This window comes from Drosophila hydei, unplaced genomic scaffold, assembly GCF_003285905.1.
Source record: "Drosophila hydei strain 15085-1641.00,03,60 unplaced genomic scaffold, DhydRS2 tig00000271-arrow-arrow-pilon, whole genome shotgun sequence".
NCBI classification, from domain to species: Eukaryota; Metazoa; Arthropoda; class Insecta; order Diptera; family Drosophilidae; genus Drosophila; species Drosophila hydei.
In genome coordinates this window covers 1,562,755-1,587,198 of record NW_022045701.1, presented here as the reverse complement: position 1 = coordinate 1,587,198, position 24,444 = coordinate 1,562,755, and the positions used below count along the sequence as shown (strand labels likewise).

The window sequence follows — 24,444 nt, the reverse complement described above, 5'->3', positions numbered from 1 at the left end:
AACAAAATTAACGCCCTCGGTCACTAAACTAGAAGTGTTAGAGTATTAGCAGCTGTGCAGATATCAACATCGAAAAAATCCATCGATATATCGGTAAGACCAACGTCCATCAATACTATTGATGGTGCCGTTGATTTTTTACAACTCTAAGCAATTGTGTTACTGTGAATTAGCTTAAAATTAACTTTTTTCTTTACAAATTCATATTACACTGTTAATTTTCATTAAAATATACTTATATTGTGCTCGAAAATATAGATGTACATACTGTAGGTGTGGCAACATAAACAATATAAATTTGAAAGAATTCCTTACGTATACAATGAACACAATAATTTGTACGCATGCGCAGGCGCGTCCATTAATTTATATCTTTGCATGCAAGTTTCGTAAACACATGGACTTAAACGTACACAATCCACACAATCATACCATTTTTAGATTAAACCAAATAAGTACGAATTGAGGAACTTCCAAGTATCTTTTGTGCAAAAATCAATCATGAAAAACTCGTCAGTGTGAATCTGCGTATTTCTGAACTCCTGCATTGATATAAACATTGGACACTGTCTTAAGGATTTGCATTTTCACATTAATATCTTATTAAAATTTTAATCGACTTTAGCTTACAACGCAGTAAGTCAGAAAATTATCTATATTTACTGAATATAATTAAATAAAATTAAAGAAATTTACTTTTTGATACGCTGTATTTTCTTCATTTTAAGTGACCGGCTGCAACGGAATCAATAGAAGAAGATTATTAAATACATAATATGCTAACTACTACAACGGCGATTGTTACCAGCACTAGCATAGGGCATCACCAGCATCAATTTACCAAAAACAAATTATCTACGTCGGGCTCATTTGTCGTTGATAGCGTCAACATGAGTACTCCTATTACTACAACGATGTTAACTTCGCACTCATACCTGCCTCCTATGGCAACATGTAGTAAGATTCCTGCAATAAATGCACACCAACAGCAATCCCATTATATTCTGCAAAAATCAGCACCTAACACCTGTTTTAATAATGACATTGGTATGGTAGAACGAGAACATATGTGCTCGTCTAGCTCAACAGTTCCTCAGGATGAGTCAATATCGTCGTCGTGTATTAGCACAAAGCGAATTTTGACTCCATTGTTTACACATAAGACGACGCGGACAATACCATCCGATAAAGTAAGTGTCAAATCAGTTAATATTTTAATTAAGTATATTATTGTAGCTAAAAATGTAGAAATATCACAAAAATTAACACCCAATTTTTACTCAAAACTAGTTTGTATAGAGTATTAAAAAAAAGAACAAGTAAAATACGACATTACGGCAAAAAAAATCGAATAAACATTGCCTACGCAACACGCATCAACTCTACCAACGCCTCCAAACAAACAAAAATTTTCCTATGCTGCCAGGATCGAACCCAGAGATTGTCGCTTACGAGTGCGCTTGATCGCGGATTTTTACATCTCAACTTAAGTAGCAGCTGAGAATTCAAGCACAATTCAAAAGCAATTTCGATTCTCAGAATAGAAAAGAATATACGCAATTAAATGTAAATATGCTAACTCTTTCACATATTGACTATATTTTCAACTGAACTTAAATTTAAAGAACTTTAGGAAATTTGGAGGCGTTATGCAAAATATAACAAACAAGTAAGAAAGCTCTAGTCGGGGTGCCCGACTAGGAGATACCCTGATCCCAGTCCTTTGAGTTTTGTAATATTTTCCGTAGTTTGTATCGAGTATTAAGAAAAAAAAAAAAAAAACAAATACAAAAAAAAACAAATAAAAATCGACATTGCGAGACCAGGATTCGAACCCGGATTATTTACGCAACGTGCACAAACTCTACCAACACCGCCACTTCATAACTAAAAAAAAAATAAAACAATAAAAAACATTTCATTTCCACTGGTCTCGAACCCGGTCCAAGCTGCATGCGAGCAGCCTCTCTACCAACGCAGCCACTGTCCTTCATACGCGAAGTGTTGCAAATTTAAACATAAGTAGCAGCTAATAATTCAGCACAATTCAATCGCAATTTCAATTCTTGGAATAGAAAAGAATACACGCATTTGAATGTATGTGTGCACACGCATAGGAAAAATGCGTGCGCGTGGCGCTGCTGACATGTGCTTTTGCAAATTGACCAAACGTTTTGTTTAATAACTTCTGTTTTACTTAATGGATTTTAATGAATTTTTCAGCATATGATCTACATATCCTATTGGCTTGGTTGAGATGCAAACGCCTTCACATAATGGCCCTAGTTCCAACTAAACTTAAATTTTAAGAATTTGGGGGAATTTGGAGCCGGTATCCAAAATCTAACAAAAATCAAAATTGCATAAAATATACATAAGACTTAATACAAAATTTGGAGGCTCTAGCTCCTAAGACGTTTGAGATATAATTTATTTATTGCATTTCAATAATGTTTTTATTCGATAACAATTAAATGCGAATAGTTATCGAATATTTGAAACAAACTTGACCTGCGCGTGCTATACACGGACCTACAAAAAAAATTTCAAGTCTCTAGCTCTTATAGATGCTGAGATCCACGCGTTCACACATACGGACAGACGGACGGACAGACAGACGGACAGGGCTCAATCGACTCGGCTTGTCGTCCTGATCAAGAATATATATACTTTATGGGGTCTGCCACGCCTTCTTCTGCCTGTTACATACATTTGCACAAAACCATTATACCCTGATTTCCCATTTTTAATGGGATCAGGGTATAAAAACGAATCTTTTATACAACCTCCCATGCACACAGACACATTACCACATAATATACAGTTTGACACGAAAGTGTTTTCACATGGGAAAAAAATTATATTTTTGTTCTTTAACATACAAAAAATATACTAAGTATGAGATATCAATATTTTTTTATATTATATTATGTTTTTCAAATTATTGTCTTACAAAAACGATTAATAAAAATTAAGAAACTATTAAAAAGGCATAAAAAAACAACAACTAAAATCATATTCAAATTCAAGTGACACGAAAGTGTTTGCACATAAATACTTTTCAAAAATAAGGCAATATTAACTTAATTAACTATTACCCCCGTTGGCTTCAATGACCGCTTCCAACCGTCTATTCATGGAATATATTACGTTTTGACATATTCCACCGGTGTCTTCTCCCATTCCTCCAATATATAAGACTTAAAATCCCTTTTATTTGTTGGACCTCGCTTGGCTGTCCTTTTTTTAAGATCAGCCCACAGATTCTCTATGGGATTAAGGTCGAAGCTTTGTGCAGGAGTATCCAACACCTTTGCACAATTGTAAAGAAGTCAACACCTGACTGAGTTGGCTTTATGTTTGGGATCATTGTCTTGGTAAAATCTGAAAGTTAATTTACCATCCCTAAAAAATGCAAACTTTCGGGCACTGGACACTAGATGCCTGCGCAAAATCTCCAAATACTGTTAGGCATCCATTGTATTTTCTATAAAACATAGTTCTCCAACTCATTTACTAGAAATACACCCCCAGACCATCACTGAAAGTTTTCCGAACTTTACAGTAGGAATTATATTTTTCCGTTCAAGGGCTTTCAACGGCCACACACGGCTGGGTCCATCGTTGTAGTACAACATCATCTTAGTCTCGTCGCAAAATATGGTTTCATCCCAATATGATTCCACATGTCCCACATGCATCCTGGCGAATGTTAGACCTCTTTTTTCATGATCAGACGACAATAATGGTTTTTTCCGCGCAACTCGGGATGCAAACTCGCTCCTTTTTAGGACTCGGCGGATACTTTCGCGGGATATGTCAATACGACACTCTTCCTGCAGCTCCCTGGCAAGCGTTCTGGTCGAAATTGTTGGGTTATCATTAACTTTCCTGGCTAGAATACGCTCTGCCCTATCTGTTAACGACCGAGGTCGTCCAGTAGAACGCATTGGCTCCAGTGTTTCATCGTTCTCTGCCCGGCTTAAAATATTGTAAACGGTCCTCTTCGATATTATAAACATTTCTGCTATTTCCGAGACCGATTTTCCTATGGAGTGGTTATAATAACCCAATTGAATCATCTCAAATGACAATCGCTTCCCTGGCATTTTTAATTTGTTCAAATTTGCTCAAGATTGTAATGAATGTGTATCGATTCTTAAAATGTATGACAAAATTCTTAAGAACATAGCATCAGCCACAGCTGTGCATATTGAAAACGCCGAAAATAACGGTAAATGCGAATTTAGCAATACAAAGAAATAAAGAATAGCATGTGTGCAAACACTTTCGTGTCACTTAAATTTGAATATGCTTTTAGTTGTTATTGTTTTGTTATGCCTTTGATAATAGTTATTTAATTTTTATTAATAATTTTTGTAAGACAATAATTTGAAAAAACATAATATAATTTAAAAAATATTGAAATCTCATACTTAGTATATTTTTTTAATGTTAAAGAACAAATATATAATTTGTTCCCCATGTGAAAACACTTTCGTGTCAAACTGTACTTACTGCCCAGCTTATGCAATGTCTGCGCTTGAACTACAATATAGGCTTTACTATGGAAACTTATTTGTAGAGTTATAATTAAATATTCTGAGCATGATAATGACATCCATATACAGTAGGGAGCAAAAGTGTTTCCATAGTTGACACTTTCAACTATGTGAGTCGATAATTTCCAAACGAATGAAGCAAATAAAAAAAATTTTTTTTCCAATAATATGTATTTAATTCTTAACAAATTGCAGTATATAACAAAAACAAAAGTAAATCAGTAAAATATTCAAACAAAGAAAACTGAAACAAAACGCATGTGTACAATTTTGCACCTTCCGATATTCTTAATAATCGGCAATAGACATGCAAGTTTACCCTTATATGTTTTATTTTTGCATTCTACACTTTTATGATCCAGAAATTCACGTGTTTCTTATTATTCGAAGTAAATTTATTAATTTTAGCAAACTAAAACTAAAAAGTACCGCGAAAAAATGAAGAAGCTTTCGTCAGATGTAGAAAATAGCATTATTAGCCTAACTGAAAGTGGATTTCGACTGGTAGTATTGCAGATCAGTTTAATATTTCTAATTCAGCGGTGTCCAAGGTCCAGAAAAGACGCAGTGGTGCATCCAAAAACACTATTAAGGACCGCAAACGCCTCTTAAAGGAGTCTGACGCCAGACTAATGTCGAAAATGAGAACTGATAAGTTCCTTACACCGAAGAAGCCATTTATGGACATAGGAAAAGACGTGAGTCGGCGGGTGGCTAGAAGACCACTAGCTAAGGTTGGATATGTGGCAAGTGTGAAAAAAAATAAACCAGCTCTATCCGGGAAGAATGTCAAGGGTCGATTGAAATTCGCCCGGGAACACAAGAACTGGACTGTAGATGATTGGAAACGTGTCATCTGGTCGGATGAATACAAGTTCAACCGTTTTCAATCAGAAGGCAAGCAATACTATTGGCACAGGCCCGGGGACAAGATTCAATTTTCACTGAAGGTGCAAAATTGTACACATGCGTTTTGTTTCAGTTTTCTTTGTTTGAATATTTTACTGATTATTTTTTGCTTTTGTTATATACGGCAATTTGTTAAGAATTAAATATATATTATTGGAAAAAAAGTTTTTTTGATTTGCTTAATTCGTTTGGAAATTATTGACTCACATAGTTGAAAGTGTCAACTATGGAAACACTTTTGCTCCCTACTGTATGTCCATATATGTATCCATATATAACACGCGCAGATCAAATTTGGTTCAAATAAACAATTACTATTAACATTTTAATTCTACCGATTAAAAACAGTATCGAATTTCTTGTATTAAATATATCACGTACGGCTTTTGTATTACTTTGTGTATTACATTACATGGGTATTTTTTATAATTTTAATTTTTTTCCTTTTTATATACCGTTTAAAAATTTCGACAAATTCTTTAAACTTAGGTTGAGTTGCATATACACTTGCCAGAAAAACTATGCGTACAGGCCTAATGAGCGACTTTGATAGAGAATAAATGGGATAAATAATAGTATATTTAACAATATTATATTTTTTAATGGAAAACAATTTAATAACAAACATTTATCAACAATTTTTTTTTTTATAATATTAAACAGTTTTTTTTTTATATTTAAAATAAGAAAAAAAAACAACGAAAATTCACTTAGAAATAGTATGCGTACAAACTAAAAAACAAAAGAAAAATAACTTTTTTTCAATGAGAATTTGCAAAATTTATATGAGGTTGGATACTCCTATCGCTTCTTGGTCTCTTCCAACCGTTTTGGCATCGATGCCACCAATTTCCGGGTGAAATCACCCGGAATTTTTAGCCATTCCTCCATCAGAACCGATTTGAGCATGTCCTTTGATGTAATTATTCGCGCTCTGATCCTGCGCTCCAAAAAATCCCATAAATGCTCTTTGGGATTAAGGTCCCGATACTGGGGAGGCGAATGAAGCTGGTGTCTAGTATTGTAGAGCAACCAGAGCTTTACATTGTGGGCTGTGTGTTTGGGGTCATTGTCCTGTTGGAAGACAAAGTCCTCCCCAAGACCCAATTGTCTGGCGCTTTGGTGCAAATTGGTTTTCAATATATGGAGGTAATCTGTGAATACATATAACTGTGGTGGTGTTCAGTTCTGTAATAATCTTTATTCGCCTGAGCAAGAGTTCTTATACCCTGGCTCATGCGTATTTCGTCTCTTAACCTAAGTACATTATGTAATGAGTGAGCTCCAAGCGGGGAACATACTATGCTCTCCGCTATGTAGCTTCATATATATAGCTTGTATATACTTATATGCATATGGCATAAACTTTAGGCAAGTGGCATAGACCTTAGGCAAAGTGCGTACGCGGCATCTCCCGCGCTGCTGTGGTCTGGCCATAAGTGGCTGATCATATTACATTTGTTTATCTTTGCGCTCGCCCTATGTTTATACGTAGGGACAAATGTCACTATATGCGTATTTAGTATACACTATCATATGTTAGGCATATGACACATCTATATGTAGAATACTCTACATTGCTTCGGGTATTATGAATATGTTATTAAATATACTACAGTATGTTCATGCCTGAACATTCTGCGGGGGGCCAGAAAATGCGACAGCTAGCAATTGCTGCCTCTGGTTTCTCTTCTTAATCCGTGGCCTGCGTCTCCGTCTGTATAGCAACCTAATTTTTCGATGCTTCCCAGAGTTCTCTGGGACGTCCAGGCACATCGTTGTTGATGCGCTGATTACCTTGTTGGTTGATAATCCAGATATATTGCCAGAAACAATCCATCCAAGTTCGGTCTTTTGTCCCAGAGTTTTGTTGATTTTCTTTACTTTTCCCAACATTATTAAGGGAAGTAAATCAACGCCAATGACAACGTCAATTCGACTGGGCTCGTTAAAATGTGGGTCAGCTAGCTCGCAGCCCATCCAATCCTTATTGACATCCATGTCAATTTTCTTGGTCGGTAGAGCTCTCTGAAGTTTTGGCATAACAAGTGCCTGCGTTGTGGTGATGAATTTGCTTTTAAACCGGGGTTTGATTGTTAAGCAAACACTATTCTTAAGAATTTCTACATTTTGCGAAATTCCTTGAACTTCCACGTTCCGTTTAGTTCGGCGCAGTTTTAACTGTTGTGCAGCTTCTTCAGATATTAGGGTTTTTTGCGAGCCTCCATCTATAAGGGCCCTTAGCTGCTCGTATTTTCCAGACTTATTTTTAATCTGGATGAGCGCTGTCGCCAGCAACGTATCTTGTCCTTTATTTTCATTTAGACAGTTGCTGCTGACGGTCTCTTTATTATTTGCATCTTCGTGAAGCAAATAGTTCGCTTTAGTGCATTGATTGCAAGTCCAATTCTTTTTGCAATCTTTAACGCTGTGGCTGCCTAGACATTTGTAGCAAAGCGAGTTTTTGAATACAAACTCCTTGCGTTTTTTAACCCGCTCAGCTCGTAATTTCTGACACCTAGTTATTTCATGTCCAGTCAATTGGCAAAAACGGCATCTTTTGTGGCTCATTGTCTTTGCTTCCCTTGACGTATGGGCGGCGCTTTTTTGCACTGAGTCTATTGAGTTATACAGTTGCTCAATAAACTCTATTACATCGTCCAAGGACTGAATTTCTCTAGTCTTTTTTACGTGTTGCTCGTAAAGTTGTAGGACTTCCGTAGAGAATCGTCGCAACAGAATTTGAGCGAATAGAACGTCAGCTTCATTACCAAATTGACCCTTTTCTTTGATAATGAAAATGCATGTTGCTGTGTCCAAGAACTTGCGGATACTGCCTTCATCATTGTTCTTGAGCAGTTCCATGTACACTAGCTGGTTGACGGCGTTAGCAAATATTTTGCGCGTATTATCGTAGCGTTTGCATATTAGTTCAGACGACGAGCCAATTAATAAATGGCCTACCACCATTTTGGCTTCACCCTTAAGGCATGACTTCAGGTAATTCAGCTTCCTTGTGTCGCTGATATCTCTCCTGTTGTGAATCACCTCAGAGAATAACTCGAAGAACGTCGGCCACTCTTTGGGACTTCCATTGAAGTGAGGAAGATCCACTTTCGGTAGCTCTAGAACGTCTTTTCGTGTATTTTGCAAGTCAGCTACTCTTCTGTTTAGTTTTTTTTTGTGAGTATGCTGACATTGCATTCCAGCTCATCGATCTCATCGATGTCGAAGGCAAATTTTTCGTATTTTGCCTCTAAATCCGTGAGCGTTGACTGGACTTTGTTCCACAGGAAAATCAACTTGTCTTTATAGTCAAGGATTTCTTCCTGGCTGCTGAGCTCTAGATTGGCATATACTTCTTGCATGTGTTGCCTTACTTTTAGAGCTCGCTTGTCCACAAGGTCAACTAGCACATCCATTGGGCTCGAGCTTCTTTGGGAAAATATTATTTCCTGCTGCCTGTGTTGTGCCTTGGATGTCTTTGGTTGTATGGATGCTGTTTCGTCGGTGTCTATGGTGTGGTAGGCAACTTCGACTTTCATCAGAGACTCCTCGTAGTTCCTGATGTTTTCCATTGTGCCATCATATATTTTTTCCTTAAAATATTGATGGTCGATGACACCGATTTTGACCAGTATTAGATGATTGGCAGTAAACTCTGCTGCCAATCTATCAATTGCTGGTAACGCATCCTTGTTCGTGATGCTCTGCCGGATCTTGTCGTAGATCTCTGATTGCTTTTTAAGCAACTCCAGAGTTTTTGCCGACAGCATTTTGATTGTTTTTTTTTTCTTGTGAAAATTTGAACTTAATTTACCCTTTGGCTTGACCCGTTGGAGGTGTTTTTGTTTTGATCGCCTGGTTGATAGTGCTGTGCCTCTACTCACAGCTTGAATTGGTAAGCCAAAAAAGTATTTAAACAATTTTTCACTTCACTTTCACACTTGTCACAAACGTAGCCTTGTAGATTTTACTCGAAGGACCAAAAAATTGTGTGTACACATCACAAACGTAGCCTTGTGGATCCAGCTCGAAGGTCCAAAAAATGTGAATACATATATCTGTGGTGGTGTTCAGTTCTGTAATAATCTTTATTCGTCTGAGAAAAAGTTCTTATACCCTGGCTCATGCGTATTTCGTCTCTTAACTTAAGTACATTATGTAATGAGTGGAGCTCCAAGCGGGGAACATACTATGCTCTCCGCTATGTAGCTTCATATATATAGCTTGAATATACTTATATGCATATGGCATAAACATTAGGCAAGTGGCATAGACCTTAGGCAAAGTGCGTACGCGGCATCTCCCGCGCTGCTGTGGTCTGACCATAAGTGGCTGATCATATTACATTTGTTTATCTTTGCGCTCGCCATATGCTTATGCGTAGGGACAAATGTCACTATATGCGTATTTAGTATACACTATCATATGTTAGGCATATGACGCATCTATATGTAGAATACTCTACATTGCTTCGGGTATTATGAATACGTTATTAAATATACTACAGTATGTTCATGCCTGAACATAATCCATATGGTTCATTGTGGACTCAATAAAAACCAAATTGACCACTCCAATTGCTGCCGTACACCCCCACACCATTACGCCACCTCCGCCGTGCTTAACGGTTGGAGCTAGATTTTGGACATCGAACGCTGTGCCCGTCTTTCGCCACACAAGCTTTCTCCCCTTGATTCCCAATATACAAAATTAGCTCTCATTACTAAAAATTACTTGGTTCCAATAGTCTGGACTGACTTCCAAGTATTTTCTGGCGAAATCCAGCCGCTTGATCTTATTTGGCTCAGAGATGAGCGACTTTCTTCGAGCAACACGGGCATTTATTTCATTTTTTCATTTCATTTTTTCTTATGCTGTTTTCGTGAAGCTCTTTCTTGTACTTCTGTTTAACTTCCTGATTAATCTTTGCTGCAGTTAATCCAGGGATTAGCAGCACAATCTTCAGCACGTCCCTCTTCTCTCTCTCGGTCAGCTTTGAGGGCCTTCCCGAGCGTGGCTTTGACTTAACTGAGCCAGTCAAATTAAAGTTATTGACTACTCTTTGGACAGAAGAATGTTGGCAGACAACAATTTCGCCAATTTCTCTGCCCATGACGAAATCTATCAACTTAATGACAAAATTTGCAAACCAACACGTGATTGACATCCTTTAATACTTTCTTTACCGTAATATGCTGTTTAGCGGTACTAAAAGCTTCACACGACGATTAAGAACAATGGGTTGTTAGTTTGAACGCATACTTTGTCTAAGGGAATTTTCGGTGTTTTTTTCTTATTTTAAATATAAAAAAAAACTGTTTAATATTATAAAAAAAAAATTGTTGATAAATGTGTGTTATTAAAATGTTTTCCATTAAAAAATATAATATTGATAAATATACTATTATTTATCACATTTATTCTCTATCAAAGTCGCTCATTAGGCCTGTACGCATAGTTTTTCTGGCAAGTGTATAGATCATATGCTGAAAATCAGTAAAGTTATTAAACTAAACGTTCGGCTAATTTACAAAAGCATATGGCAAGCACCGCCAAGCGTACGCATTTTTCCTAAACATGTGCACACATTCATATATTCAAATTCGTTCAATATTTTTTACAAATTAAAAAATGCTGAACAAAGAATAATAATCTTAGTCCGTTTTCTCCCTATTAATTAAAACAAGATCAATATCAATACCGTAAATATTCACAAAACCGGCGAATATTCACAATGCAAATTTAAACTTGTGCACAATCGAACTAAGATTTTGATTTCTATGTTGTTATTGGTTGCAAAGAAATTGAACAAACAGTTTTCTTACACAAGCTTTTAAAACTATATCATGTGCAAGGTCTACTTCTGCTCGGATTTGAAAAAAAAGAATATTATGACAAAAAAATTTGTAGATAATGTCATTATCATAATGGGAAAGAATTGAAACTATTATTTTTAAAATAATTTCTGTAAGCCATTATTAGAGTATAATTTTATGTATGATATGACCTAATGAAATTTAATGAAAAAGTTGCTTTAAAGTTATTTTGAAAAATATTCTATTCTACGAATAAGTCTGACTAGGAAATCCTCTAAATTACGTGTATAATAGTTGTCTTCAATAGTCTAGATTAATATTTATGTTTAAATATACAAGTCTTACTGACTATGTTTACAAGAGCACAAAATGGCTGTTGGATTGAATAACAGCGAAATAAAATTTCCAAAATGTAACAACACTCAACCTTTTTCGTCGTCAACAAAACTATCAGTAAGCTAAAATACAAAAATTATGCATATCACATACTTCTAAAAAGCAAAAACAATTGAACTGAAGCAAATGTACAATCAAAATGTATATACGAATTGCCATCGATGACCTTTGTTACTTAAAATTTGTCAAAGATTATTTTAACTCATTTTAATTAGAGTTAAAAATTTTTAAAATTATTAAATTCACCGAGTACCAACAAAAAGGAGATCGATAGTTCTTGACGTATTGGACTTTTTGAAGCAATGAATGATCATTAGTTATATAAAGCCTATTAAATGGTGAACGATTTTGTTAACCATTTCAATATTCAATCAAATTTTAAATCAAACAAAATTTAAAAGAAAAACAATTAAAATCTAAATGATTAATAAATTATAATGAATGATTTAAATAACTCGCATAAAGCCGCAGCTATGCACCTTAGTGTATCTTCTATGTTAATTTTTGTTTTATTTTTACAGATCAACTTACGATTAATTTTGGTAAGCGGTAAAACAAAAGAATTTGTTTTTAATGCAACCGATTCTGCTGGTGACATTTCTAAAACTGTTTTCGATAATTGGCCTCTTGGTAAGTAATATAAACAGAAAAAACTAAGTAACGCAATCTTCGCCGTGAAATATATATTTTTTGAATCGGAAATCGGAGATCGCAAGTCTACGAAAAGAAGGCGTGGCAGACCCCATAAAACTGGTCAGGACGACGTGCTGAGTCGATTTTGAGATATCCGTCTGTCTGCCGGTCCAGATGTATGAATGCAGCGATCTAAGATTTTATAAGACCTGGTGTCATTGCAATTTTTATTTCGAATAATCGATAACTTTTGTTATAATTTAATTGTATATTGTATGTTCTTAGTGGTAGAATTTCGCATTTGCCTTTAATTTCATGTATTTTTTATACGCTTTTTAATTTAATACTGGATATCGGTAAAATTTTTGAAAATTAATTAAGTTGAGATAGAAACATAAAACATAAAAACGTAAATGTGCACACGTACATTCAATGGTAATCGATTTGCTTCGAACTACCAGTTAGATTTGGAATAATGCGGAAAACATGTTCTTAGTCGAGAACTGTTAGGTTTTTGTTAGATACAGGCTAAGGCAGACCCCAAAAATAAAGGATTTTATCTCTCTCTATTTTTTTATATAAACTTTATAATCTTTGAATATTAAAATAACGCAAATAGGACTGTGATCAGGGTATCTCCTAGTCGTGCATCCCGACTAGACCTTTCTTGCTTGTGTTTTATTATATCAACCAAATTTTCAACTCCAAAGCTCATTTGGCTTGATATTTTATTATCTTTTATAATATATTATACTTCCATGCTTATTGTTTTTCTTGCCGTTCCATAAATTTTGGAATAAAACATAAACGCACTCAACCACTAGCAGGGAGTACAATAGGAATAAATCAGATTACATGCTTAGATTTTAAAATTAGACATACGAGCGCTGATACTTACACAGTCAGCCCTTGATAAGCTAGATTTAAGATATGAAATACGTATGAGTCAGGATATAATAACTTTAGGTCAGACCAATAAAGATCATTATGCACGAGATCATATCTTTTGTTACGTTATCGTCGTCTTGGCTCCGCCGTGTAATCCCATTGAAGCTCGTCAACTAAGTTTTAACGGTCGAAGGTAAAAAACCTTTTAATTACTTATCTAGTATGCTAAAATCAAGTAAGAAAGCTCTATTAGAGGTGCCCGACTAGGAGATACCCCGAACCCAGTCCTATGTGCATTTTTAAATATTTTCCATAGTTTGCATTGAGTATAAAAAAAAAAACAAACAAATAAAAATCGACATTACGACACCAAGATTCGAACCTCCATAATTAAAATTTAAAAAACATTCTTTCCCTGCCAGACTCGAACCCCGAGATTAGTGCTTACGAGCGTCGGATCTACCATCACTTCGATTCTTCAAATAGAGAAGAATACACACATTTGAATGTATGTGTGCCTATGTATTGAAAAGCGCTTGGCGCTGCTTGACATCTGCTTTTGCAAATTGCCCAACCTTTTCTTTAATATCTTTTGTTGTACTTAATGGATTTTAATGAAATTTTCAGCATACTATCTACATATTCTATTAGCATGGTAGAAATGCAATGTCTTTCACTTATTGGCCCTATTTCCAACTGAACTTAAATTTAAGAATTTGTAATACAACAAAAACCAAAACTGCTAAGAATATACATAAAATTGAATACGAAATTAGAAGGCTCTAGCTCTTAAGACGTACGAGATATAATTTAATAGCTGCATTATGAAAATGTTTTTATATGGGCTATACACGGGCCTACAAAGTCTCTAGCCATTATAGATGGTGAGATCGACGCGTTTATACATATGGACAAGCGGACCGACAGACGGACAGGCCCGGTCGACTCGGCTTATCGTCCTGGTCAGGAATATATACTTTGTGGGGTATGCCACACTTCCTTATGCCTGTTACATACATTTGCACAAAACCATTATATCCTGATTTCCCATTTTCAATGCGATCAGGGTATACAAGTTTAAGCCCACATTAGGATGCCAACGATTAAATCAACATCGTCGCCGTAACGTGCATCAACGCCATCCTATATTTAAATAATAAAATTTTAAGCTTAGTAAAAATATCAACTTTAACATGAACCAACTTCCAACCGAACGTAAAATAAAAGAATTCGAGGAAGTTTGGGAATTTTGAGAACCGTTATTGATTATTTAAAACAAACTTTATATAAGCGTGCTATAGACGTACCTAAAAAAATTTTAAATCTCTAGCTCTTATTGATGCAAGAGACTTGCAAATTCTAACATTAACTCGCGTGGATAGTTCGAGACCAAAAATATATGACGGATATATCTACGCCCATTATTTGCAAACCTCAAAAGGTTATCTAATAATTTTGTAGAGCTAAACACCTAAAAATTTGATTATTGAGTTACTCTTAATCCATTTCGATGCACCAAAAAACATTTAACGTCCATCGGAGGCGTGGTAAAAAGAAAATTTTCTATAATATTTTCATTTTCTCATTTGCGGCCTACGCCCTACAATTTGACAGTTCCTTTAAGATTATACATAAGTTATATGTGCACTCCTAATGGAGGCGCGTCAAATCGGGAAAAATACAATTAGATCCAAATTTTACAACTAAATTACTGTTGATCTCAATCTACATACAGTTTTATAAGTTTTGGAGCTAATAGCGCGTACACCTTAAGTGATTAAAATGCAGTCAGTAGGGCCCGACTGCAACATCCTTGTTAAAGCTATAAAAATATTAATCTTTATAAAATAAAATATGTTTACAAGACTGAACATTACCGCACCCTTCCTAAACGTAATTTCTTATTCCCAAAATGTAATCTTTATTTGTATTCTCAAAAGCCTATTTTTAAAGTTATATTGTAAAGAAGATAAGGTTAATCGAAAAAACGATCTTAAGTAAACGTGTGACAAACTGAAAGCAAAAAATGCTTAACTAAAATTTGCATTGGTTTTTCTATGTATTTTAGATTGGTCACAGGAAGCTGTTTCGAAATCTGAAATTTTACGTCTGATTTATCAAGGCCGCTTTCTACATTGCAACGTAACATTGGGTGCATTAGGACTACCCCTGGGGAAAACGACTGTCATGCACTTAGTTCCGCGTGATAATTTACCTGAGCCTAATTCGCAAGGTGAGAGATAAAACTAATAATAAATAACATAATGTACAATGATTGACAAATTAATTTGAACAGCGATATATGTGGCACGTAGATGAGTTAGCTGCAGCGATCCAAGGTGAAATACTGTCGGTCTGAAAAGTAACGCATTTTATTTAAAAATCTATTAACTTGTTTCTATTGCCATGGTTTCACAGGCTTAGGGTCGAAGTATTTTTCGTATGTACTCGATCGTCTGTGCATAAATATAATACTTTTAGTATTTGAAGATGATATCCAAAATATAACAAAAATTAAAATTACAGAATAGGAGAGATACATTTTAAATTCGATTATTGAGTTACTGTTACTGTTACTGTTACATTAAATATACTCTCCCATTAAAAATATTCCGAATTTTCCACAATTTTAAAGCGTTAGCCCAGATCACAGTTATATTATTATGACTCCTTGTAAAGGGTGTCCAAAAATTATTAAAATTATATTTCTACGCTTACTAACCTCCTCACTTGACTTATCACAATATATTATATATACATCTTATAATCATGGTAAATGGGAAAATCGATTTTTTTTTTTCAACTTTTAACTTTCAACTTTTGGCACTGGCATCGCTTAGACCGTCAATGACCGTTATTATGTTGTCGGTTGTGCGGTAGTTTTCACTAGCTAACCACGCTCAAATGTTCTCAATGAATTGAATTAAGGCGAGTAAATTGTCCTCTCAGCGACCTCAATATTACAGTTCTGAATTTCTTTAACTTTAACGTCACCGCATTCCTTGAGCTTTTCCTAAGATTTTAGGGATTTTTTGTCCAGCCTATCCAGAGTCAAAACTTCAAACCCTTATTTTTTTCCTCTAAGAGAACGCGTTCTTATTCCTGTAACAAATGCTTTCTTAGAGATCATTAGTACATGCAGGAACTTGTCTAATAAAGTATCTTTTCATGCGTTTTTCTTGCGATGTTACTGTTGTTTTATTCTTTTACAAACAAACGGGCAGTTAAAATTACGTATTATGTTAAATAATAGTAATCAATAAATGCCTGTTTTATATAAATAGTTAGGTTATACGATACTAAATTAAATTTGTGAGAAATAATCATACCATTTAAATGATATCTAAACATTCATACTTCTTGTTTTTATACCCTGATCCCATTGAAATGTATGTAACAGGCAGAAGGAGGCTCGGCAAACCCATAAAGTATATATATCAGGACGTCAAGCCAAGAATTGAACCCAATTCGTCCGTCTGACCGTCTGTCCGTATGTGTGAACGCGTCGATCTTAGCAGCTATAAGAGCTAGAGACTTGGAGAAGTTTGCATTTTTACTAATAAAACAGAATATGTATGCTGAAAAATTTTAATAAAATCCATTAAATAAAAAATAAATTATTAAACGAAATGTTTGCCCAAGCCTACGCATTTTGGAATGGAACATCAGGGTATAATAGTTTTGTGCAAATGTATGTAACAGGCAGAAGGAGGCGTGGCAGACACTATTAAGTATATATATTCTTGATCAGAACAAGTCGAGTCGATTGAGCCCTGTCCGTCCGTCTGTCCGTATTTGTGAACACGTCGATCTCAGCATCTGTAAGAGCTAGAAACCTACAATTTCTGTAGGTCCGTTTATAGCACGCGCATATCAAGTTTCAGATATTTTATAACTATTCCCATTTAATTGTTATCGAAATAAAACATGATCGAAATGCAGTTAATAAATGAATATTTATTATTATTTAGTTATTATTTAGTTATGAAGTGGCGGTGTTGGGAGAGTTTATGTGCGTTGCGTAGATTGTGGTGATCGTGATGTCGTACTGCCGATTTTTATTTTTATTTTTTTTTTTTTTTTTAATACTCGATACAAACTACGAAAAATATTAAAACATGCAGATGTGACTGGGATCAGCGTATCTCCTAGTTGGCTTTGTTACTTGTTTTGGCTGGTAATTTTTACAACTTGCTATTACTTATCTTAACAAGTTGTTGAACTCTAAAGGCCTTAAAACTGTTCTATTAAATTCCATTTGCTATTTGACTAAGTACTCCTAAAATCATTTCAACTATTGTTTCGCTTTGGTCACCTTAAATATTTAAATATTTAAAATTATTTTTTTTTGGATCCATGTCTTGTTCATTAAATCCCTTCCGTGTCTAGCTCCGATGAGCAACGTTATTTCTTTGGAGATATTATACAGCAACAAATGGCTTTGATAAGGAAGAACAGTTAGTTTTGCTCCTGAACGGTAGCTCGGTAGATACGAGAGACATCAGTATTTAATACAGCTTGATGTTGCTGATATCATAGATGTCGTTATTTTAGTTCCCTACGTTGTCGTCATTGATGATTGTCATGGGTCGACGAAGCTCCCACCCTAATAGCGTCTATGTTGAATACGGGATTCGGGACTACGTTAGGTTCTTGTTGAACCTTTCTCCATAGCATAAGGCCCATTTTCTTTTGTTGCTATGCTGTCTGTTCGATGAAGTGCGATAACTATTGGCAGATGACGATTTCTTGTCCTGGGCAGGGGTTTTGAAGGGTTGGGTTGTCATTTCTTCGGATGCGTCCCGTCTTACTGATAACTGAGTCTAATCTGTATGAATCTGTATGCTCCCAATCATTTTGTTTCGGTTTGCAGTCGATTCTTGATTCAAATCATAGGCGCGGACTATTATAGTTATCATAATCTGCAACACAGCTTATTGGGATTTATTCTCTGCTCTCGGCTAGCCGGGACGGTTGTGTTAATTTATACAATTATACAAAGCCGCAGTGATATTGAAATGGCACCATTGATTTTATTGTATTAAATAATATGACAAAAATAAATGTCCCAAAGAGACCATCAAAACATTTATAATTATTAAATTACAATTAAAGCTAGAAAACAAATATACAGTTGGGAGCAAAAGTGTTTCCATAGTTGACACTTTGAACTTCGTGAGTCAAATCAAAAAAACCTTTTCCAATAATATGTATTTAATTCTTAACAAATTGCTGTATATAACAAAAACAAAAGTTATTAATATTCAAACGAAGAAAGCTGAAACAAAACGCATGTTTACAATTTTGCACCTTCCGATATTCTTACTTTGGTTTGATTTCTTAATTCTCTTATGCATGCAGTTTTACCCTTATATGTTTTATTTTTGCATTCTACACTTTTATGATCCAGAAATTCACGAATTTCTTATTATTCGAAGTAGATTTGTTTATTTTAGCAAATTAAAACTAAAAAGTACCGCGAAAAAATGAAGAAGCTTTCGTCAGATGTCGAAAATAGTGTTATTAGCCTAACTGAAAGTGGATTTCGACTGGTAGTATTGCAGATCAGTTTAATATTTCTAATTCAGCGGTGTCCAAGGTCCAGAAAAGACGCAGTGGTGCATCCAAAAACACTATTAAGGACCGCAAACGCCTCTTAAAGGAGTCTGACGCCAGACTAATGTCGAAAATGAGAACTGATAAGTTTCTAACACCGAAGAAGCCATTTATGGACATAGGAAAAGACGTGAGTCGGCGGGTGGCTAGAAAAGCACTAGCTAAGGTTGGATATTTGGCAAGTGTGAAAAAAAATAAACCAGCTATATCCGGGAAGAATGTCAAGGGTCGATTGAAATTCGCGCGGGAACACAAGAACTGGACTGTAGATGATTGGAAATGTGCCATCTCGTCGGATGAATCCAAGTTCAACCGTTTTCACTCGGATGGCAAGCAATACTATTGGAACAGGCTCGGGGACAAGCTTCAAAAACACCATGTGATGCAAACCGTTAAGCATGGAGGAGGCAATGTGAAAGTTTGGAGATGCTTTACTTGGTGGCACATTGGACCATTGCAGAAAATTGATGGTATAATGTTAAAAGAAGACTATCTCAATATTTTGAAAACCTATCTACCCATTTTTTTGGACAAGTGTGCGGTATGCAAATCATTTTTTAACAAGATGGGGACCCGAAGCATACTGCCAAAATTGTCCGCGAATGGTTACAAAACCAAGATTTTATGCTGATGGCGTGGCCAGCTAAAAGTCCCGAACTCAATCCGATTGAGAACCTGTGGTCAATCGTGAAGCGACGGCTCTAGCAATATCAATCAATGCCATCCAACCTAGACGATCTTTGGAAGCGTGTAGAACTGGAGTGGAACCTAGTTCCAAAGGAAACCATAGAGAAGTTGGTCGAGAGTATGCCAAACTGAATAAAAAGTGTAATAGCTAATAAGTGTCTGTGGACAAAAAATTGATTTTGAATCCAATTTAATTTTTTCACTGAAGGTGCAAAATTGTACACATGCGTTTTGTTTCAGTTTTCTTTGTTTGAATATTTTACTGATTAACTTTTGTTTTTGTTATATACGGAAATTTGTTAAGAATTAAATACATATTATTGGAAAAAAAGTTTTTTTGATTTGCTTCATTCGTTTGGAAATTATTGACTCACAAAGTTCAAAGTGTCAACTATGGAAACACTTTTGCTCCGTACTGTATGTATTAAAATATAATATTAATGAACGAACTAGTTAAACCTACGTTAACTGATTACATTTTGGCATCAAATCATTGCATATGCAACATAAGACTTAAAAAAAAAAACATGCCACTATAAATGAAAACTTAATTATTAAATATATTTGATTGCACTATGAATCGAAATTATGCATGGTAAATAATTATGAAAGATATAAGAATAAAAAAAATCAATTAATATACAACTTGTACAAAATGTTGCTACTGGTGTTTAATTTTATTAGGTATAACTAATCATCTAAGCTAAGATAAAACAAGTAATAATAATAATAATAATAATAATAAATATATCTTGCAATCGGTGCCAGTAAATATAAGGCTGGAAGATTGGATACTAAAAGACTAAGTTACTCAAAACATACTGCAATCGATATGGCGTTACAAAATAAAGAGTGGGTTGAACGTGTAATTGTGTTCTTGCAGTGATAAATTTAACATTGAAGATATCACATTTAATTTCGATGTGTTGTTGGACCAAAAAATGTAAGAATGTTAAATGTTGTATTGAGTGGAATTTACATTTTGAATACAATGGGTATTCCCAGGTGTAGACAGTTAAGCTTTGCTTGAACCATTTTTCGTAAATAATCCGATGCTCTACATTTTAATATCAATCGTAATAACTAAGTAAATAATTAAAGTTAATAGAGCAAATGTGAAAATCTATATTAATATGTATCCCTTTAAATTATTGCAGATCAAAGGCTGAAGAGTAAAAGTGGATCTGGACGTTGCTGTTCTACTACATGCTGTATTTTGTAACTATATTATCTTTGAACCTAATGTACATAAACAATTTTCAACATTTTCGCAGCAGTCAGCAACAATGACTTGTACTTATTTTTTGAATATTCTGTACCTAATGTGTGAACATATATAAAAAGTTGCTGCAAAAAATGATGTAAAAAAATATAATTGTAATAAAACTAGCTTTAAGGGCCTTTTTATGTATTCATATCAGAATATACGCAAATATACTAAATTATTACTCAGTTCCTCATTACAGTTATTTACAAATTGAAACAATTTTCGAATATATATTTTTTTTAGATGCTTATATATTTATATACATGTATATACAGTAGGGAGAAAAGTGTTTCCATAGTTGATACTTTCAACTTTGTGAGTCGATAATTTCCAAACGAATGAAGCAAATCAAAAAAACTTTTTTTCCAATAATATATATTTAATTCTTAACAAATTGCCGTATATAACAAAAGCAAAAAATAATCAGTAAAATATTCAAACAAAGAAAACTGAAACAAAACGCATGTGTACAATTTTGCACCTTCAGTGAAAAAAATTAAATATGATTCTAAATCAATATTTTATCCACAGACCCTTATTAGCTATTACATTTTTTATTCAGTTTGGCATACTCTCGACCAACTTCTCTATGGTTTGCTTTGGAACTAGGTTCCACTCCAGTTCAACACGCTTCCAAAGATCGTCTAGGTTGGATGGCATTGATTGATATTGCCCGAGCCGTCGCTTCACGATTGACCACAGGTTCTCAATCGGATTGAGTTCGGGACTTTTAGCTGTCCACTCCATCAGCATAAAATCTCGGTTTTTTTATCCATTCGCGGACAATTTTGGCAGTGTGCTTCGGATCCCCATCTTGTTGAAAAATGATTACCTTTACGGGGTATGCACACTTGTCCAAAAAAATGGGTAGATAGGTTTTCAAAATATTGAGATAGTCTTCTTTTAACATTATACCATCAATTTTCTGCAATGGTCCAATGTGCCACCAAGTAAAGCATCTCCAAACTTTCACATTGCCTCCTCCATGCTTAACGGTTTGCATCACATGGTGTTTTTGAAGCTTGTCCCCGAGCCTGTTCCAATAGTATTGCTTGCCATCCGAGTGAAAACGGTTGAACTTGGATTCATCCGACGAGATGGCACATTTCCAATCATCTACAGTCCAGTTCTTGTGTTCCCGCGCGAATTTCAATCGACCCTTGACATTCTTCCCGGATATAGCTGGTTTATTTTTTTTCACACTTGCCAAATATCCAACCTTAGCTAGTGCTTTTCTAGCCACCCGCCGACTCACGTCTTTTCCTATGTCCATAAATGGCTTCTTCGGTGTTAGGAACTTATCAGTTCTCATTTTCGACATTAGTCTGGCGTCAGACTCCTTTAAGAGGCGTTTGCGGTCTTTAATAGTGTTTTTGGATGCACCACTGCGTCTTTTCTGGACCTTGGACACCGCTGAATTAGAAATATTAAACTGATCTGCAATACTACCAGTCGAAATCCACTTTCAGTTAGGCTAATAATACTATTTTCGACATCTGAGGAAAGCTTCTTCATTTTTTCGCGGTACTTTTTAGTTTTAGTTTGCTAAAATTAATAAATTTACTTCGAATAATAAGAAACACGTGAATTTCTGGATCATAAAAGTGTAGAATGCAAAAATAAAACATATAAGGGTAAACTTGCATGTCTATTGCCGATTATGAAGAATATCGGAAGGTGCAAAATTGTACACATGCGTTTTGTTTCAGTTTTCTTTGTTTGAATATTTTACTGATTTACTTTTGTTTTTGTTATATACTGCAATTTGTTAAGAATTAAATACATATTATTGGAAAAAAAGTTTTTTGATTTGCTTCATTCGTTTGGAAATTATCGACTCACAAAGTTGGAAGTGTCAACTATGGAAACACTTTTGCTCCCTACTGTATACATGTATGTATGTATGTAGTCAGCAACTAGATGTTAGGCATTTATGTAGGTCTTGATGCCCTAGTCTTCAAAAACACTTCAACCTGAACTTTAATTTTTACGTCACATATTAGGTAGGATACTTGACAAATTACTATCAAACTGATCTCTGGATAACAAATATCCCGCAAAACGAATGCAACACTGTTAATGGTTGTTGAAACTAGTATATCAGCTTAATATTGATCGTTTGGACAATCGATACTTCATACTGGGTAATGAATTATTTACACTAGACAAAAGTGTTTATGCCTGCTATTACACATTTTTGTATCCCTGCAAATCGTATTTACTGGTATCTGTTGGCATATGCAGCAATCAAGCCAAGCCTATTTAAAAGAGCTACCTAGCATATACATATATATATGTATATTAAAATCTGACAGCATGGCCGAACCAACTTTATCAATAGAGACAATCAAGTACTTACCCATTTCAATAGGGATCAAAGACTGGCTCCGTTTTTCAGTCCAGTGGACCACATTCTCCTCAGCACCTGAATGTAATTACGGATTTTTATGATTGACAACTATAACGTGCTCACTGCCAATGCTGATCGACCAATTCAACAATGCCCAATATCCTGAATCTACAAAGAGGTTAGTGAAATATTTAAGCAAAATTTCTTATGAAATAAGTGATAAGCTGATGTTAGAATGTACAGAAGCTTATACTTCCAAAATAACACATTTAATAAAAACTGCAACTGCAGAAACAGTTTACCGTAACCCTCAAATTTATAAAAAAGAGTTAAGCCTACAATTCACTGACATGTTGAACTTAGGCATTTTTAGAAAATTCAATTCGCATTATTTGGTTATTCAAAAAAGGTCGACGACAGTGGTAAAACCCCATTTCGTATAATTAGTGACTATATTGATGGCTACTTATTGATGAAAAAAGGATTTGATCAAACAGCGATGAATAGAGTAGGCTTTAATTGTTTGGGGAGTTTGGGATTGTGTAAATTTCGTTCAGTTCGTGATTTAGACATGCTGATGTTTTTATTTTTAATACAGCTAAGATTTTTGGTACCTGCTCAAAATTCCCCCAAATTCTTAAAATTAGTGAAGCGAAGCAAAAGCACATGTCAAGCAACAACAAGCGCACGCATTTTTCCTATAAATGTGCACACATACATTAATATGCGTGTATTCTTTTCTATTCGTAGAATCGAAATTGCGATTGAATTGTGCTTGAATTAATAACTTAACTCCTTATGCAAGAAGTGAAGTGGTGGTGTTGGTAAAGGCGGCGTTCGTAAGCAATAATCATTTGTTGGTGGTAGAGGGACATTTTTAGTTTTTAATTTAATGAAGTGGCGGTGTTGGTAGAGTCGATGCGCGTTGCGTAGATAACATTGCTTCGAGTTTCGGTATTGTAATGTCGGTTTTAATTGAAAATATAAAAAAACGCTGATAGGACTGGGATCAGAATATCTCCTAGTCGGGCACCCCGACTAGAGCTTTCTTAATTGTTATCTGTAGTGTTGATTAATTAGTTGACGTATGTTAATTGTGTTATTCATCCGATTTTATTATTATACTCTGTGTTTCGCACCTAGGGTTACGAATTTGAATCATTTGAATTTTAGATTTCTGTATATCTGTATACACTTGCCAGAAAAACTATGCGTACAGGCCTAATGAGCGACTTTGATAGAGAATAAATGTGATAAATAATAGTATATTTATCAATATTATATTTTTTAATGGAAAACACTTTAATAACACAC

At 34.9% G+C, this 24,444-nt stretch overlaps 1 protein-coding gene across 4 annotated transcripts; it reads left to right on the top strand.

The window, feature by feature from the left end:
• On the top strand, nucleotides 1–20,861 carry LOC111597182. Of its 4 annotated transcripts, none has more exons than XM_023311745.2 (5): nucleotides 1–93; nucleotides 729–1,190; nucleotides 12,211–12,319; nucleotides 15,279–15,443; nucleotides 16,611–16,705. In XM_023311745.2, the coding sequence occupies exons 2-5, from the start codon at nucleotides 777–779 to the stop codon at nucleotides 16,688–16,690; spliced, it is 768 nt and encodes a 255-aa protein (XP_023167513.2). In that variant the 5' UTR covers nucleotides 1–93; nucleotides 729–776; the 3' UTR covers nucleotides 16,691–16,705. The 4 variants fall into 4 exon arrangements, with proteins under 4 accessions (XP_023167513.2, XP_023167515.2, XP_023167512.2 ...); XM_023311747.2 differs by lacking the exon at nucleotides 1–93 and adding an exon at nucleotides 166–273; XM_023311744.2 differs by lacking the exon at nucleotides 1–93 and adding an exon at nucleotides 166–636.
• The last annotated feature ends 3,583 nt before the right edge of the window (nucleotides 20,862–24,444 follow it).

Excerpts from the sequence above, each read along its gene's own strand:
- LOC111597182 (XM_023311745.2), top strand. The coding sequence starts at position 777 with ATGCTAACTACTACAACGGCGATTGTTACCAGCACTAGCATAGGGCAT. Across the intron at positions 12,320-15,278 it reads TTTCGATAATTGGCCTCTTG|ATTGGTCACAGGAAGCTGTT; the intron begins GTAAGTAATATA and ends TATGTATTTTAG. Across the intron at positions 15,444-16,610 it reads ACCTGAGCCTAATTCGCAAG|GCAGAAGGAGGCTCGGCAAA; the intron begins GTGAGAGATAAA and ends TGTATGTAACAG.